This window comes from Lolium perenne, chromosome 7 (assembly GCF_019359855.2).
Source record: "Lolium perenne isolate Kyuss_39 chromosome 7, Kyuss_2.0, whole genome shotgun sequence".
NCBI classification, from domain to species: Eukaryota; Viridiplantae; Streptophyta; class Magnoliopsida; order Poales; family Poaceae; genus Lolium; species Lolium perenne.
The window spans coordinates 157,695,732-157,715,531 of NC_067250.2; the positions used below are offsets into that span (position 1 = coordinate 157,695,732).

A 19,800-nucleotide genomic window follows, 5' to 3' on the forward strand; every position below is an offset into this window, starting at 1 on the left:
ACACGTGTCACGCATCCAATGACGCAACCCTTCAGTTTCCATCGTTGGATCCGAAACGCGAATCTCCGCGCGAGGTCTATAAATACTCCCGCGCACGGTAACTTCCGGTTCTTTCACCTCAATCCTCTCTTCATTTCTTCCTCAAGCAGCGCCGCCCGCGAAATCTGAACTCCGGCAACACCTCGCACGGAGAACTTCATCTGCAGCCGTTCCAAGGTCTCCCTCGACCCAAGATTCGTGCGTTTGATCGGGATTTTGCCTCCACCGCCGATTAGTGGTCACCAGAAGCTCAACGCCGCAAGTCCGGTCACCTCAACCTTGCCGGCGTCACGAAGAACCACCGCGCCATTAACGGTAAGTGTGCCGACCTTGCAGAAGAAGAAGTAGTGTAGATTCCGACTACTCAAACTAGTTTGCATGGGTGCAGCCGGAAGCATGTCGCATGGTTCACCAAATTGTACTGGTTGTTCTCCGAATAGCCCGGAACCTAGCACATTAGAACCAATCTGCCCGGAACCCCTTGCATACTTGCCACCATATGTTTCCGACATCAGACTAGCTCAACCATTCTCCGCCTCTTCCAGCACTGCACTAAGCCGGTGTAAGCCCCAGGAGTAGGAAAACCCAGAGCGCGCAGGTAAAAGGGGTTTATGTGCATGAGGTCACTACAAAGGACCGTGAGGTCGCCTCGCATTCCCAAGCATATGGGTAGGCCAAGCAACAGCTCGACACGCCCATGCACACAACACCCACCTCAAAGGCTCACGATAGGCTTTCCAAGCCTGAGTGCTTCACCTTCCTGTGCACTTCACACATACACACACTGTGCACAGGATACGAGGGTAGAATACAGCTTGAATATCACAACATGACTATGTATGACACAAAAGATGGAAATAAGGTTCATATATATAGCAGCGCTCTAATGAGCAAGATCCAAATGACACTCGGAAGGGAAACATATCCCATCAGTACATCATACATAAGATAGCCAAATAGTCTGGGTACAGACAAGAACCAAATGGGACTAAGAGTCCTGAAGATAATCAAGCGGTGTTCCCATAACCAACATGCCACAGGCTGCATTCTTAGGAACAATCCTGCTACGCAACGAAGTCGTCGTCCGTGAACTCGACAAAGTAGCCACCTACGTACTGATCATCATCTGTCGTACCTGTTTGTCGAAAAGCGGGTTCCGGAAAAGGAGGGAGAAAAACGAGGGTAAGTACCAAATGGCACGTACTTGCGAGACAAGACCAGCTATGCTTGCTGGTGGGCGGTGTAAACTTCGCCCGGCTATATGGTGGAGTTTAGCGGCACCAAAGCACTAACCAATAGAGACACGCTACAACATCCGTCTAATAGAGAAGGTGAGAGAGCCCATATTCTAGCAGTTCTATACTCTTCAAACAAAACCCTGCCATTGCGACCCCCCTTAGCCAAGAGGTACTAACAAGGCACTCACATAGTTGACAATTTTATATCCATTCCATTATAATAGGGCTAACTTACTACGCAAGTAATTAGCAAGTTATTAGCGACAACTTTAGGTGTAAGTTGTTCTATGATCGAGTTAAACAGTTCCAAGTCGTCCATAACCGCGGACACGGCTTATCGATAAGATTTACCCTGCAGGGGTGCACCAATATTACCATACACGCATGCTCGAACCCGCATAGCAAGTGCGGAGTCTCACAACAAGACCGTTCCCAGATCAACAAGAATGCCTAGGGGGGCCACCCGACTAAGCTACCCGAAACGAAGTTCGGCCGTACTCCGATGCGGACTTAGGGTTTGCGTTAACGGCTACGCGTGCGAACCACACGCTTCGCTAAACGTTCCGCGGGGTACAGTACAGAAGTAAACACCCGAAGGCAACAATAATAAACACCCGAAGGCAACAGTAAGTAAAGCATGGCATACATGGCATAGGCAAATAAAACCAAGGTTGTGGCCCCCTTTTCAACAGACTTGAGAAATAGTAATGGGTGATGGGGGGTCCCGATAAATCCTCCCACGAGTGGTTAGCGCGCTCAGTCTTAGAAACAGATAACAAGAACTCGGGTCCTAGGGGACATTAGCAAGTCAAAGTTCCGATGCTTTCGCAAAGGGGCTCACAGATGCCTCTACATATTATATCACTTAGCAATTTTAGTTGTAGCAAAAGTTATCCACTTCATTTTCGAAAAGGTAGTACATGTGTCAACATCCCAACAAGATATCCCGAACATTTCGAGATATCAACAGAAAACCCTAAACTCGCCTACGACTCGCAAAGCTGGCAAACAACAAACAATTGGTAGGGCGAGGAGGTGTATCTCGGACATATAGGTAACAGGTGGATGGGACACGTGACACAACAGAATCGCAACATAAGGATAGCAATAGATCAACAGAGCATGTCAAATTAAAATAGGTGAAGGGGTGGGCTCGCCTGTCAGATCAGAGGTAGAAGCACCGACACGATCCTCCAGGGGGGAACTCGTACTCCTGCTCGTACTGCTCTGCGTCGGCGTCTACTCGAGAAGAACCAAATAGCACATACAAGGAAAGTAATAGCACAAATCAATACAAATAAGTGCAATGCGCAATATGATGCATGATGACATGGCAAGATGATGTGTGCATGGCAGAGTTAAGTGGGGTGCACATAATTCACATGGAATGACAAACACCCTCACATATATCTTAATTTGTTTTGCAAGTTTTAATTTGGACAATTCAGACATGATGCCAATGATGCATGAGAATGCAAGATTTGAAATACTATCACTTTTCTGATGAAAATGGATATATAATGTGCACAATTTGGATTTATATAAAGAGAGATATGAATTATGCAAGTTTTAGGCATTTTAAACCCAATTAAAAATGTTGTCCAATTTTAGTTGTTCAAAAGTTGAAACAAATTTTATAACCATGTAGCTTAGGTTTTTCTGATGCTCAAACATATCAAGTTTGTATGAATTGAAGTTTGTAAGGTTGGTTTTTAAATCAAAACAATAAGTGTGCTGTAAGCAAAATACTGAAACAGTAAAAAGGTGAACAGAAATTGGAGCTCCAGGAATGGGATAAAAAATTGGTGCCTTTAATTGCGCCGGTGGGATTTGAACTCAGGACGTGTAGAGCTCAAGGATTTGAACTCAGGGACATATCCAGTGTACTAGACAATCAGATTTGTACAAAAACAGGATCTCAGCCAAAGTAAGGTGTACAGGCGGGTTAACTGAAGATTTTGATAGTTGCAGACTGAAGAACGAACAGCTGCAGTTTCTGTAGACGCGTTCCTGCACAGTTTTTAAAGTTACAACTGTGACAGATCTGGGCGTTTCTAGGTGAGGCTTTGATGTAGCTGAGCAAGAAGAACATGCCAAGATTCGAAAAGGACGGGTTTGATGCGATTTGGTGGACTGTGGTGGCGGCAAAACTCGTCGGAAGTCGAGGCCGTGACAGCGGCGAGGAACAGCACAAACTGCAACCAGATTTTTGGCTGACTTTGAGCAATGATGACGTCGCGATTACTGCACCGTTTTGGACGATTCAAAAACTGAGATGAGGCCTAAGATGTTGTGCATCTATAGGTACAAGTGTCTCGAGCTGGGGTGAACCATGTTGCCGGAAAAGATCGTCGGAAGACAGGACTGCGTCACGGCGACGAACAGCGAATCTGAATACTGTTTCTGGACCGATCTTTGAACGAAGATGGCGACACCGTTACTGTATGTTTTCGTTTGATTCAAAGACCAAAATTGTAGCCCGAAGTGCCGTAAATCGAAAGGAGCAAGGGGCTCGTGCTGAGATGGAGTGGTTCGCCGGAGGGGCTCGTCAGAAGATGGTATGCCGGGGTGTAACAAAAACTGGAGGTTTTCATCTTCGATTTAGATCGATCTCCTCTCACGTTCCTCGATCCAGGGAACATGCAGGGGAGATGAGGAAGTGGTGCTCACCCTGGGGTGGCTGGTGGCGAGGTGGAAGCGGCGGAGGCGGCCGGCGTAGAGGAAGAAGAGGATGGCCGGGTAGACGACGGCAGAGGTGGACGAGCTCGGGCAGTCCTTGGCGTGTCCTGGTCCGTGGCGACGTCCAAGAAGAAGAGGAAGCAGAGGGGGTTCTTTTCCCCTACTCAGGTCAGCTCGAGGTGGCTCATGGCGACGGCGGTGGTCGGCAAAAACTCCGGGTAAAACCCCTCTCAACTCACAGACGAAGAAACAGCAAGGTGGGGATAACGATGGTGCGGCGCGGCGAGGGCGAGGGAGGAGCGAGCTAGGGTTCTGTGGAGCTCTCCTGGTGTCTTGGAAAGGAGGCAGGTGGCAAGCATCCAGAAGGGGAAGAAGATCATGTGGCCATGGAGGGGTTCGTACAGGAAGAAGAAGACGTACAGGGAAACTTGCTCCACGATGGAAACTGGGCTGGGCTAAAGAAATTTGGCTGGAACGGCCATAGGAAGTTGGATGGGAAAGAAATAAGGACTGCCTTAGCCTTTTGCTTGAACTCCAGGGAACAAAGCTCCAGTTTGCTGTTTGCTATGTCTACAAAACTCTCTTCTTTCCTTATGGAAAATTTTAAAGAGAAGAAAAGAAATTTTGAATTGTGTTAGATTTATTTGAAATCAGGGAAGGGCTCAAACCTTTTTTTACCAAACTATGATAGGCTTGGGAGTAATAAAATAAGGAAAAGAAAAGATTGGGACATAGAGAATAAAGAAAAGACAAAATATTTGATATTCAAATATTTGGCAAACCCTAATGGATTCAACCAATGGAAAAGGGATAGATCCAACTCAAGAACACCTTATTAGCATTGATAAAATAGAAAAAGAGAGGAGAGGTTTATAGCAACCATATAAGAATTTTGGCATGACCTATTTGAAATATAGATCAAGTAGAGGGATAGGTTTAGGCTTGTTAGCTTTTGTTGGAACATCACAAGAGGTAGGGGATAAACCAAGAGAGAGGAAGAGAGGAAGAACAACAAGCAAACAAAGCAAAGCCAAAACCAAATGCAATTTATAAAACCAAAAGGTGGTGATATGCATGAAATGCAACATGATGATATGACAACAATGCAAGAAAGGTAAAAAGGACTAAGGTGTTACTCTTGGGATGTTACAAACGCCCCCCTTGAAGGAATCGCGCCCCGAGATTCTCAGGAAGAAGAGAAAAAGGACGGGTACTCGGAACGGAGTTGATCTTCCCGCTCCCAAGTTGCTTCTTTATCAGAATGGTGCGACCACTGCACCTTGAGGAACTTGACAGAGTTGTTGCGAGTTCGGCGTTCAGCTTCATCAAGAATCCGAACGGGATGCTCTTTGTATGAGAGGTCTTCTTGGAGGTCGATGGACTCGTGATCAACTGCACGGCCCGGATCTTTGAAGCACTTCTTGAGCTGTGACACGTGGAAGACATCGTGCACTTTTGAGAGCTTCTCAGGAAGTTCAAGGAGGTAAGCGACTTCACAACGTTTTGCTAGAACTTTGAAAGGACCAATGGATCTTGGCGCTAGCTTGCCTTTGATACCGAAGCGATGAGTGCCCCTCATAGGAGTAACACGAAGGTAGGCTTCATCACCAGGATGATATAACATATCACGGTGCTTGCTATCATAATAGCTTTTCTGCCGAGATTGTGCTATCTTCAGATTATCACGAATGATTCGCACCTTTTCTTCAGCCTCGTTGATGACATCGGGGCCAAAGATTTGCCTTTCACCAGTTTCAGACCAGTTTAGAGGTGTTCTGCATTTGCGACCACAGAGAGCTTCGAAGGGTGCCATACCCAAACTGGCTTGATAGTTGTTATTGTAAGAGAACTCAGGTAATGGAAGGCATTCTTCCCATTTCATGCCGAAGGAGATAACACAGGCACGGAGCATGTCCTCGAGAATCTGATTGACTCTTTCAGCTTGCCCACTTGTTTGCGGATGGTAAGCTGTGCTGAAGAGCAGATTAGTTCCCATAGCTTTCTGAAAGCTTGCCCAAAACTTGGAAGTGAAGATGCTTCCGCGATCAGAACTTATTTCCAAGGGAACACCATGAAGAGAAACAATCTTTGCAGTGTAGAGCTCAGCCAACTGACTTGCAGATATTGTTTCTTTGACAGGAAGGAAGTGAGCAACCTTAGAAAGACGGTCGATCACCACGAAGATAGCATCATTGCCTTTTCGAGACTTTGGAAAACCAGTCACAAAGTCCATCTCAATCTTATCCCATTTCCACTCAGGAATTTTTAGGGGTTGGAGGAGACCGGCAGGTCTGTGATGTTCTGCTTTGACACGGCGACAGACATCACATTCTGAGACATAGCGAGCAACATCCCTTTTCATCCTAGTCCACCAATAGGTAGACTTGATATCGAGATACATCTTTGTGCTGCCAGGATGGATAGAAAGAGGAGTGTTGTGAGCTTCTTTGAGAATGAGGTTTCTCAGGTCTGGATCATTCGGAACAACAAAACGACCTTGGAAGAAGAGAGTTCCTTGATCGTCGAGAGAGAAAGACTTGTACTTGGGCTTGTGCATATTCTCTTTGATATTCTTGCTGCAAATATCTCGCAACTGTCCTTTTCGGATCTTATCTTCAAGAGTTTGTTGATCACCTAGTTTGCAAGGTAACCTTGGGGAACAAGCTCAAGATTCAATTTCCTGAGTTCTTCATAAAGAGCAGGTTGACTTTCTTGAATCATGAGATTGTTGCAATATGACTTGCGACTAAGGCGTCAGCCATGACATTAGCTTTGCCTGGAGTGTAGCTGATAGATAAATCAAAGTCCTTGATGGTTTCCATCCATCTCGTTTGACGGAGGTTCAAGTTGGGTTGTGTGAAGATGTATTTGAGACTCTTGTGGTCGGTGAAGATCTCACATTTGTTGCCCAACAAGTATTGGCGCCATGTTATTAAAACATGTAACACGGCTGCAAGCTCAAGATCATGTGTGGGATAGTTGAGTTCATGCTTTTTCAACTGACGAGAAGCATACACCACAACTTGACGTTCTTGCATGAGGACAACACCTAAACCATGAAGAGAGGCATCACAGAATATCTGGAAAGGTTTAGAAGTATCTGGAAGAACAAGGACAGGTGTGGAAGTGATCTTCTGCTTGAGGAGGTCAAAGCTTTCTTGGCATTGAGGAGACCAAAGGAACTTCTTGTCTTTCTTCAGGAGATCGGTAAGAGGCTTGGCGATCTTGGAGAAATTCTCAACGAAGCGGCGGCAGTAACTTGCCAAACCGAGGAAACTTCTCACTTGCTTGACATTCTTCGGAGGAAGCCATTCAACGATCGCCTTGAAGGTTTCAGGATTGACAGCGATGCCTTTTCCAGAAATGACATGGCCAAGATAGACGACTTGAGGAAGCCAGAATTCACATTTAGAGAACTTGTCATAGAGGCGATGTTCACGAAGCTTCAGGAGGATGAGGCGAAGATGCTCTTCATGCTCCTCATTGGACTTGGAGTAGACAAGGATATCATCGAGATAGACTACCACAAACTTGTCGAGGTACTCCATGAAAATGTAGTTCATCAACCGAGAGAAAGTGGCAGGAGCATTAGTGAGGCCAAAGGACATGACGGTGTATTCGTAGAGACCATAACGGGTTTTGAAGGCTGTCTTGGGTACATCCTCCTTGTGGATTTTGATTTGGTGATAACCACTTCTCAAATCCATCTTAGAGAACACAGTTGCACCCGCAAGCTGATCAAAGAGCTCATTGATGCGAGGAAGAGGATATGTATTCTTGATCGTTTTCTCATTGAGAGGGTGGTAGTCAACCACCAATCGATCAGTTTTATCTTTTTTCTTCACGAAGATGGTAGGACATCCCCATGGAGAAGTGCTTGGCTGAATGAAACCAAGTTTTTGCAACTCGTCAAGCTGCTTCTTGAGTTCAGCCAACTCATTGGGACCCATTTTATATGGCCGCTTTGAGATAGGAGCTGTTCTAGGCTCTAGTTCAATGACGAACTCAACAACCCTGTCAGGTGGCATACCTGGAAGTTCTTCAGGAAAGACGTCAGGAAAGTCGCAAACCACCGGTATAGACTCAAGCTCCGGAAGAGAACTAGGATTCGAAGAAAAGAGCTGAACGGAAGGTGTTTGAGAAGGTGTATAGGTCAAGGTTCCTGATGAAGTAGGAAGAGAAACTGAATGGTCGGCGCAATCAATGACAACTTTGTTGGCCTTCAACGATTCCATGCCAATGATGACATTAATGCCAGAAGATCTTAGCTCGATGAGGGATGCAAGGAACACATGGTTTCCAATCTGAATTTGGTTGCCATGACTTATCTTTGAAGATAACATTTGTCCTCCGGGAGAATGAACCAAGAGATTAGACGTCAAGGAAAACACAACAAACTCATGCATGTGCGAAACTTGAGAGATGAAAGAATGTGACGCTCCGGTATCAAACAGAACTGTAGCTGACAAAGGGTTGATAGGAAGGACGAGGAACCATTAGTCTTGTAAAGCTGAAACAGAACTTTTGCTGAACTTGAGATCTCCGTGGAACAGAAAGAGGGGTGGGAGGGCGGGAAACAAAACCTTCGGACGAGGCACGTACGTGGGTTGCACCGGAACAACAAGATCAACACATATATCGAATTTAACAAAACCCAATATTAGTGCTAACGAGAACTTCAGAGGAAACATGAATATGACAAGATATCTTCAAGGTACAAGAATTCAAGTACACGAGAGGTAGCCATAACATGTAAAAGATTAGAACGATAGCAGCAACAGTACTTCACAAAGATACCTTGCGAGGTTTATGAAGTGCAGCTATACAGAAGTTTTTGCAATAGCAAGTGTCAATAACTTGGGTCGTGTTGACACTAGTTATGCATATTGGAAGGGAAACAACAAGGTATGAGCTTGGCAAAAACAACTCCGGGGAAGGAAAGTTGATATGTGCACCGGAACAAAAAGTGGTCGAGATAGCAACGGAACAACAGAGAGGAAACACAATAGCATGAAAATACCAACATGTCAAAGGAAAAAATTATATGTGGAGATTGACAAACGATGATAATGAAGCAACCATAGTACAGAAAATTTTCAAAAACTCTTTTTTCCCTATGGCAGTACGGTTTCCCTGAACACGTCCAAACCTAGGTGAAACAAGATAAGAATAGAGTAAAACCGTTGCTCTTCCTCACCAGAGGGTGGGTGGGTGGGTTAAGAAATAAAAGCAGAGTTCCTACTCTCGCGCACAATTTTCCTATGTAGCTACTAAAATATGAGTTTCTAGACACAACTTCGTCCGTTGCAAAGGGCTCCTAAAGGAAGTCCTGCTCTGATACCAAGTCTGTAAGCCCCAGGAGTAGGAAAACCCAGAGCGCGCAGGTAAGAGGGGTTTATGTGCATGAGGTCACTACAAAGGACCGTGAGGTCGCCTCGCATTCCCAAGCATATGAGTAGGCCAAGCAACATCTCGACACGCCCATGCACACAACACCCACCTCAAAGGCTCACGATAGGCTTTCCAAGCCTGAGTGCTTCACCTTCCTATGCACTTCACACATACACACACTGTGCACAGGATACGAGGGTAGAATACAACTTGAATATCACAACATGACTATGTATGACACAAAAGATGGAAATAAGGTTCATATATATAGCAATGCTCTAATGAGCAAGATCCAAATGACACTCAGAAGGGAAACATATCCCATCAGTACATCATACATAAGATAGCCAAATAGTCTTGGTACAGACAAGAACCAAATGGGACTAAGAGTCCTGAAGATAATCAAGCGGTGTTCCCATAACCAACATGCCACAGGCTGCTGCCTTAGGAACGACCCTGCTACGCAACGAAGTCGTCGTCCGTGAACTCGACAAAGTAGCCACCTACGTACTGATCATCATCTGTCGTACCTGTTTGTCGAAAAGCGGGTTCCGGAAAAGGAGGGAGAAAAACGAGGGTAAGTACCAAATGGCACGTACTTGCGAGACAAGACCAGCTATGCTTGCTGGTGGGCGGTGTAAACTTCGCCCGGCTATATGGTGGAGTTTAGTGGCAGCAAAGCACTAACCAATAGAGACACGCTACAACATCCATCTAATAGAGAAGGTGAGAGAGCGCATATTCTAGCAGTTCTATACTCTTCAAACAAAACCCTGCCATTGTGATCCCCCTTAGCCAAGAGGTACTAACAAGGCACTCACATAGTTGACAATTTTATATCCATTCCATTATAATAGGGCTAACTTACTACGCAAGTAATTAGCAAGTTATTAGCGACAACTTTAGGTGTAAGTTGTTCTATGATCGAGTTAAACAGTTCCAAGTCGTCCATAACCACGGACACGGCTTATCGATAAGATTTACCCTGCAGGGGTGCACCAATGTTACCATACACGCATGCTCGAACCCGCATAGCAAGTGCGGAGTCTCACAACAAGACCGTTCCCAGATCACCAAGAATGCCTAGGGGGGGCACCCGACTAAGCTACCCGAAACGAAGTTCGGCCGTACTCCGATGCGGACTTAGGGTTTGCGTTAACGGCTAGGCGTGCGAACCACACACTTCGCTAAATGTTCCGCGGGGTACAGTACAGAAGTAAACACCCGAAGGCAACAATAATAAACACCCGAAGGCAACAGTAAGTAAAGCATGGCATACATGGCATAGGCAAATAAAACCAAGGTTGTGGCCCCCTTTTCAACAGACTTGAGAAATGGTAATGGGTGATGGGGGGTCCCGATAAATCCTCCCACGAGTGGTTAGCGCGCTCAGTCTTAGAAACAGATAACAAGAACTCGGGTCCTAGGGGACATTAGCAAGTCAAAGTTCCGATGCTTTCGCAAAGGGGCTCACAGATGCCTCTACATATTATATCCCTTAGCAATTTTAGTTGTAGCAAAAGTTATCCACTTCATTTTCGAAAAGGTAGTACATGTGTCAACATCCCAACAAGATATCCCGAACATTTCGAGATATCAACAGAAAACCCTAAACTCGCCTACGACTCTGTTATCACCAGATTTTGGACAAATCCAGAGGTGGGCCGTAAGAGAGATGGGCTTGGAAGACTACACGTGGAAGATCTCTGAAGCGGCCTTGCACGGAGGATTTGGGCTAGTTTGCCCATGTATCTTTAATTATAGTAGATTATATCTTAGATCGAGATTTAGAGTTTGTATCGCACACGGTGGGATATTCCCACGTTAGAAAGTCCCCTGGACTATAAATATGTATCTAGGGTTTATGGAATAAACAACAACTCACGTTCAACCCAAAACAAACCAATCTCGGCGCATCGCCAACTCCTTCGTCTCGAGGGTTTCTATCAGGTAAGCGACATGCTGCCTAGATCGCATCTTGCGATCTAGGCAGCACAAGCCCCACGTTGTTCACGCGTTGCTCGTACTGAAGCGTCTTTGATGGCGAGCAACGTAGTTATCATAGATGTGTTAGGGTTAGCATAGTTCTTCGTATAACATGCTTACGTAGTGCAACCCTTGCATGTCTAGCCGCCCTCACACCTATCTCAGGTGTGGGGGCGGCACCCCGCTTGATCTTTATTTAGTAGATCTGATCCGTTACGATTGCTCCTTGTTCTGCAAGGATTAGTTTAATATCTGCAATAGTTAGGCCTTACAAAGGGGTGGAGGATCCAGCGGCACGTAGGGTGGCGTTCGCAAGTCCTAAACAGGATGTTCCGAGGATCAACTTCATGTTGGTTTTTAGGCCTTGTTTAGGATCGGCTTACGATCACCGTGCGTGGCCGCGAGGCCCAACCTGGAGTAGGATGATCCGTTTATGGGGTGAAAACCCTAAATCGTCAGAGATCTAATTAGCTTTATCTTGATCAAGCAGATCACCATATATTCGTGCACCCCGTACGAATCATGGGTGGATCGGCTCTTTGAGCCGATTCACAGATAACCCGAGAGCCGATCGAGGCTCGTATTTAATGTTTACGTGTATGCCATGCAGGAAACTAAGCGAGGCATCCCCATCACCTTCCCGACCAGGTATAGGTCAGTGGCACGCCCTTGCACTTCGCATCGGACGTGTGACCGTAAGAGCATTGCGGGCCGTCGCCGGAGGGGTCTCACCAGCCGCAGCTCTAGGCTCTTCCCGGCTCTACCGTGTTGACAGCCGCTGCCCGCCGGTGGGTTTTGGCAGTCAACACATTCTCGCACGCCCGGTGGGACCATCGTCTACATCAACCACATCGCCATCTACATCTGAGATGGCGGACGGCACGCCGCTCACCTACGAGGAGCCGCCCGACGAGCTCAAGAAGAGATACGACGAGATCAAGGTCACCCTCGAAGCCGACCTCATCGGCTCTTTTCGTGAGAACCCGTTCCCATGGCATCGATGGAAGGGATTCTCACCGCAAGGTGCACTCGATGGGATAGACCTCTCGCCCGTCGGAGGAACGCACCAGGGCCTGCGGCAGAGATCAACTACTTGGTGGCTCACTCGCTACACCGCCACTCGAAAACTTGGTCAACGTGTTGGAGCGTCTCGCTCGCGCGTGATCCAGGAGATCATGAGCCACCGCACTCGCCGTCAGACCAGCTCTCGGGATGCATCAAGGAGAGTTGCCACTCCAGCCCCGTCCACCGCTGCCATATGCGTTGGCAGCACCATAAGTGCCGGCTACACCGGCATTCGTCGTCTACAAGATCGGTGGTGACCCTAGTGACCGCGCTTCTTGGCTGAGGCGCCTAAGGAGATCCCTCAAGGATACGCGTGCACGTATGTGCCAGATTGTGGCAACCGGGCACTCTCAAACCAGGCCACAACATCGTGACTCCGGCGAAGACAGAGGAACGTCGCCAACAGAGCTTGAGAAGCAAACGTGGCTAACTAAGTATGCCACCCCGACGAAACTCCAGAGCCCGCCTCCTGCAGCTGGCTCCGTAGCTGGAAAAGCAAACATGGCTGGCTAAGTACGCCACCCCGGCGAATCTTCGTAGTGCAACTCCTGCAGCCAGCACAGCGGATCAGATCGCACCATACCGAGAGACCAGTTCGGCATGGTGCCGAAAGAAGGGCAATCGGCTATTCCAAGCCGTACCCGACGAGTACGAGATGATCCCGCTGCCACCTAAATATCGGCTCCCCGACTTCTCCAAATTCAGTGGATCAGATGGCTCCAGCTCCATCGAGCACGTCGGCCGATATTTGGCGCAACTAGGACCGGCTTCTGTCGGATCAGCTACGCGTGAGGCTCTTTTCACAGTCCCTCACGGATCGGCTTTTGGATGGTACACCTCTCGCCAAAGAAACTCCATCCGGCCTTGGAAGCAATTGGAAGAACAATTCCATACGCAATACCATTCGAAGCTTCCGAGTCTAGCATTGCCGATCTAGCACAACTACGTCGAAGCGCGGAGAAACGGTGACAGAGTACATCCAGCGCTTCAGAATCTTAGGAACCGATGTTATTCGGTTCGTATAACTGAAAAGGAAGCAATCGAGTTGGCGTAGCTGGCCTTGCAACACAGCTCAAGGACATGGCCTCCCAAGCAGATTATCCTCGCCGCGCACATGGTTCAGAAACTATCAAGAAATGAACAGCGCCACCCGGACCTGTACCAAGACAAGTTCAAGCGTGCAGTAGTCCCGGTCGATGCGATGCAGGAAGACGGTTCCCGCGGGAGACCAAGAAGTAGCAAGTGGCTGAGTGGACTCGGGAGGAACCCCGTGTCCCGCAAATGGGTAAAGCCACCAGGGCCGCCTGTGGGATTTGATTTTGACGTGACCAAGACTGAACAAATCTTCGACCTCCTGCTCAAGGAGAAACAGCTGACGATTCCCGAAGGTCTCAAGTTCCCCACGGCGCAAGAGCTAAACGGAAAGCCGTATCGCAAATTCCACAACTCGCTCTCCCATGCCACCAACGACCGCAGGGTGTGGCGTCAAGACATCCAAGCGGCGATAGAGAAGGGGCGTTTAATTTTCAACCAAGACGCCATGAAGGTCGACACCCAACCCTTCCCCGCCGTTAACATGGTGGAAGTCACCTACCCCGAGGGTTGCCACCAGGTCCCTCGTTCAAAGATCAACATGGTAGGACCTGGAAACCACTCTGGCAAAGATGGAGATGAGGGCAGCTGCTCTCATAGCAAAGACACAAAGGAGGCCGCTCCACGCGATCGGCTCCATCATGATGGCAAGTGCTACGTCACAGAGGGAGAGGTGAAGAACATAAGATATCAACGACCTCTCTCTGATCACCTCCTCAACAAATATGTGAGTCAGTATGACCAACGCCGACGGTCCAATTATGATGATGAAGGAGATCGTCTGGCTGGAGAAGCCAGAAGACATCGTCGGCAGGATCGCGATGAGGAGGAGCACGAGCGCCGTGCCACGGACACATCAAGGGAGCAAGATGACAACGCCAGACACTGGGACTGCCCTTTCTTCGCATTAACCGCTGGGATTCAGGAATGAGCCGATTGCCCACAATCGGCAATTGCCCAGAATGCAACAAGAAGAAGAAGGAGGCAGCCAACGTGTCTGTGTTCGAGCGATTAGGGCCTCTCCCGCCACGGAGCAAACGTGCTGAGTCACCTCGTTGGGCAGATCTTGAGGATTCCGAAGACGAGGGACTAGAAGAAGAAGAAGACAGGTACCACCGTCCAAGGTGGTGCCCTGACGGGCTTAGCCGTTCACAGAAGCGCAGGGTTCAGCGGTTGCGCGGCCTGGAGGAAGCCGAAAGGTTATACCTGCATACGTTAAGGAAGGCACGGCCTGATCTGGCTGCAAAGGTTCAGCGAGCCCTGGATGAAGAGGGTCGTCCACGGAGAATGGAGTGGCGTCCCAAGCAAAAGAAAGCCGATGATGAAACATCGGCTGGCACAAACATGGTGCTCGTCTTGCCGACAGAGCTTAGCGCTCCACGAGTCTACGATGCACTCAAGGTGGACGACAAGAAAGCGCATCAAGTCGAGGTTGGCTTGGTTTTATCCAAATTTGACCGAGTAGCAAGATTAAACCAATGAGCAAACCGTGCGAGGCTGATCCTTGTGATCGGCCCCAAAAAAATTTATGGAGGAACATTACAAAACCTTCATCGAACAAGCAATGTGGAGGCCGATTCCAGCAATCGGCCAAAATTATCCTCTGCACATATTCTGCTTGTGTTCAGCAATGATCCACTGGGCGGCGGCCACGTCGGCAGATGAAAGTCAGCATGAATCTTTGCGAAGCCGACGTGCAAGAGCAGTGCCCTGACTAACCATGAAAGCCGATATCTGCAGTCATTTGGCAGATTCGGCTCGGGGGGCATATAGTCAGATGAACATGTGCAGATAAACATGTGCAAACGTGCGTGCAGTGGAACATTGGGGGCCGATTAAGGAAAAATCGGCCAAATAAAAAAAAAATTTCGCACGAAGCGAAGCCGATGCGCAGCCATCGACTAGTACAGTCACACAAGACCAAGACCGGCTGGTTATATGCTCAAAGTTCACATCGACATCAACGGTCAGTGCAGGGAAGGAGCCGACCTGGCCTGCAAGGCGCGAAAAGTAGACTGAAGAAGCTCGGGGGGCAGCTCACCCTGAAGGTTCTCTGCTTTGGGGAGCCGATTTCGTTGGAATCGGCTAACTCTGCATGGGCGGCACATTCGGCTGATCCATTACCGTTCTTGCCTCGACTGAGACTCGGGGGGCAGCTGGCTTGTTGGCTGCTCTGTTTTGGAGAGCCGATTGAAGTCGCATCGACTGGCCCTGCATTGTGATCGCCTCTGGATCGGGATAGGAGGCCGTCGGTTTTTTGCAAGTTGGACCGTCTGATGCCTACTTTCCCCCTCCTTTCCTGTAGACAGTGTTGGGCCTCCAAGAGCAGAGGTTTGTAGAACAGCAGCAAGTTTTCCCTTAATTGGATACCCAAGGTTTATCGAACTCAGGGAGGAAGAGGTCAAAGATATCCCTCTCATGCAACCCTGCAACCACAAAGCAAGAAGTCTCTTGTGTCCCCAACACACCTAATAGGTGCACTAGTTCGGCGAAGAGATAGTGAAATACAGGTGGTATGAATATATAGGAGCAGTAGCAACGGTGCCAGAAAATAGCTTGCTGGCGTGTAGTTGATGGTGGTAGTATTGCAGCAGTAGTAACGCAGTATTTAGGAACAAGGCCTAGGGATTACACTTTCACTAGTGGACACTCTCAACATTGATCACATAACAGAATAGATAAATGCATACTCTACACTCTTGTTAGATGATGAACGCATTGCGTAGGATTACACGAACCCTCAATGCCGGAGTTAACAAGCTCCACAATTTGTTCATATTTAAGTAACCTTATAGTGTAAGATAGATCAACATAACCAGATAGATCACATCAATACCATCATAATGATAATTAACTCCACAATCTACAAGAGATCATGATCATAGCCTACGACAAGAACCACACGGTGCACACACTAGTCACCTTTACACACGTGCAGGAGGAATAGAACTACTTTAATAACATCACTAGAGTAGCACATAGATGAATTGTGATACAAAACTCATATGAATCTCAATCATGTAAAGCAGCTCATGAGATCATTGTATTGAAGTACATGGAGAGAGATTAACCACATAGCTACCGGTACAGCCCCGAGCCTCGATGGAAAACTACTCCCTCCTCATGGGAGCAGCAGCGGTGATGAAGATGGCGGTGGAGATGGCAGCGGTGTCGATGGAGAAGCCTTCCGGGGGCACTTCCCCGTCCCGGCAGGGTGCCGGAACAGAGTTCTGTCCCCCGAATTGGAGTTTCGCGACGGTGGCGGCGCCCCTGGAGTCTTTCTGGAGTTTCGTCAATTGGTATCGAAGTTTTAGGTCACGACGGCTTAAATAGGCGAAGAATCGGAGTCGGAGGGTCTCTGGGGGGCCCACACTATAGGGGCGCGCCCCCCGGCCGCGCCGGGGTGTGGTGTGGGGCCCCGTGGCTCCCCTGGTCCTTCCCGGTGTTCTGGATGCTTCCGATGAAAATAGGAACTTGGGCGTTGATTTCGTCCGATTCCGAGAATATTTCGTTACTAGGATTTCTGAAACCAAAAACAGCAGAAAACAACAACTGGCCTCTCGGCATCTCGTCAATAGGTTAGTTCCGGAAAACGCATAAAAATGATATAAAGTGTGAACAAAACATGTTGGTATTGTCATAAAACAAGCATGGAACATCGGAAATTATAGATACGTTGGAGACGTATCAGCATCCCCAAGCTTAGTTCCTACTCGTCCTCGAGTAGGTAAACGATAAAAGATAATTTCTGAGGTGACATGCTACCAACATAATCTTAATCATACCATTGTAAAGCATATGAGATGAATGCAGCGATTCGAAACAATGTAAATGCAATGAGTAAACAATTGAATCATATAGCAAAGACTTTTCATGAATAGTACTTTCGAGACAAGCATCAATAAGTCTTGCATAAGAGTTACTCATAAAGCAATAAATTCATAGTAGAGACATTGAAGCAACACAATGGAAGATTAAGTTTCAGCGGTTGCTTTCAACTTGTAACATGTATATCTCATGGATAGTTGTCAATGCAGAGCAATATAACAAATGCAATAAGCAAGTATGTAAGAATCAATGCACAGTTCACACAAATGTTTGCTTCTTGAGGTGGAGAGAGATAGGTGAACTGACTCAACATTGAAAGTAAAAGAATGGTCCTCCATAGAGGAAAAGCATCGATTGCTATATTTCTGCTAGAGCTTTGATTTTGAAAACATGAAACAATTTTGTCAACGGTAGTAATAAAGCATATGTATCATGTAAATTATATCTTACAAGTTGCAAGCCTCATGCATAGTATACTAATAGTTCCCGCACCTTGTCCTAATTAGCTTGGACTACCGGATCATCACAATGCACATGCTTTAACCAAGTGTCACAAAGGGGTACCTCTATGCCGCCTGTACAAAGGTCTAAGGAGAAAGCTCGCATTGGATTTCTCGCTATTGATTATTCTCAACTTAGACATCCATACCGGGACAACATAGACAACAGATAATGGACTCCTCTTTTATGCATAAGCATGTAACAACAATTAATAATTTTCTCATTTGAGATTGAGGATATATGTCCAAAACTGAAACTTCCACCATGGATCATGGCTTTAGTTAGCGGCCCAATGTTCTTCTCTAACAATATGCATGCTTAACCATAAGGTGGTAGATCGCTCTTACTTCAGACAAGACGAACATGCATAGCAACTCACATGAAATTCAACAAAGAGTAGTTGATGGCGTCCCCAGTGAACATGGTTATCGCACAACAAGCAACTTAATAAGAGATAAAGTGCATAAGTACATATTCAATACCACAATAGTTTTTAAGCTATTTGTCCCATGAGCTATATATTGCAAAGGTGAATGATGGAATTTTAAAGGTAGCACTCAAGCAATTTACTTTGGAATGGCGGAAAATACCATGTAGTAGGTAGGTATGGTGGACACAAATGGCATAGTGTTGTTTGGCTCAGGATTTGGATGCATGAGAAGTATTCCCTCTCGATACAAGGTTTAGGCTAGCAAGGTTGTTTGAAGCAAACACAAGCACGAACTAGTACATCAAAACTCACATAAAAGACATATTACAAGCATTATAAAACTATACATCGTCTTTCTTGTTGTTCAAACATCTTACTAGAAAATATCTAGACTCTAGAGAAACCACTCATGCAAACCAAATTTTAACAAGCTCTATGTATTTCTTCACTAATAGGTGTAAGGTATATGATGCAAGAGCTTAAACATGAGCACAACAATTGCCAAGTATCACATTACCCAAGACATTATAGCAATTACTACATGTAGCATTCTCCAATTCCAACCATATAACAATTTAACGAAGAGGAAACTTCGCCATGAATATTATGAGCTAAGAACACATGTGTTCATATGCAACAGCGGAGCGTGTCTCTCTCCCACACAAGCATGATGTAATCCAATTTATTCAAACAAAAACAAAAACAAAAGCACACAGACGCTCCAAGTAAAGCACATAAGATGTGACCGAATAAAAATATAGTTTCAAGAGAAGGAACCTGATAATTTGTCGATGAAGAAGGGGATGCCTTGGGCATCCCCAAGCTTAGACGCTTGAGTCTTCTTGATATATGCAGGGGTGAACCACCGGGGCATCCCCAAGCTTAGAGCTTTCACTCTTCTTGATCATAGTATATCATCCTCCTCTCTTGACCCTTGAAAACTTCCTTCACACCAAACTTCTCATAAACTTCATTAGAGGGGTTAGTACATAATCAAAAACTCACATGTTCAGAGGTGACACAATCATTCTTAACACTTCTGGACATTGCTCAAAGCTACTGGAGTTTAATGGAACAAAGAAATCCATCCCACATAGCAAAAGAGGCAATGCGAAATAAAAGGCAGAATCTGTCAAAACAGAACAGTCCGTAAAGACGAATTTCTAATAAATACTTCCGTTGCTCAAATCAGAAAACTCAAAACTAATGAAAGTTGCGTACATATCTGAGGAACACGCACGTAAATTGGCATATTTTTCTAATTTTTCTACAGAGAGAAAATCCCAGATTCGTGACAGATAGAAATCTGTTTCTGCGCAGAAATCCAAATCTAGTATCAACCTTCGATTAGAGGCTTTACTTGGCACAACAAAACACAAAACTAAGATAAGGAGAGGTTGCTACAGTAGTAAACAACTTCCAAGACACAAAATAAAAATAAATTACTGTAGCAAAATAACACATGGGTTATCTCCCAAGAAGTTCTTTCTTTATAGCCATTAAGATGGGCTCAGCAGTTTTAATAATCCATTCGCGGGAAATAGTATTTGA

At 46.5% G+C, this 19,800-nt stretch overlaps 1 protein-coding gene and 1 long non-coding RNA gene across 2 annotated transcripts; both read right to left on the minus strand.

Moving 5' to 3' along the window:
* Positions 1-893: 893 nt before the first annotated feature.
* LOC127300954 (uncharacterized) lies at positions 894-4,224 on the minus strand. Its single transcript, XR_007851707.2, has 2 exons — positions 3,948-4,224; positions 894-2,516 (listed from the first exon to the last, which is right to left on the minus strand). It is a non-coding gene; the product is annotated as an uncharacterized lncRNA (long non-coding RNA).
* Positions 4,225-4,721: 497 nt separating this feature from the next.
* On the minus strand, positions 4,722-8,299 carry LOC139833743 (uncharacterized). Its single transcript, XM_071824087.1, has 4 exons — positions 7,585-8,299; positions 7,241-7,341; positions 5,236-6,111; positions 4,722-4,739 (listed from the first exon to the last, which is right to left on the minus strand). The coding sequence occupies exons 1-4, from the start codon at positions 8,297-8,299 to the stop codon at positions 4,722-4,724; spliced, it is 1,710 nt and encodes a 569-aa protein (XP_071680188.1).
* Between the last annotated feature and the right edge of the window lie 11,501 nt (positions 8,300-19,800).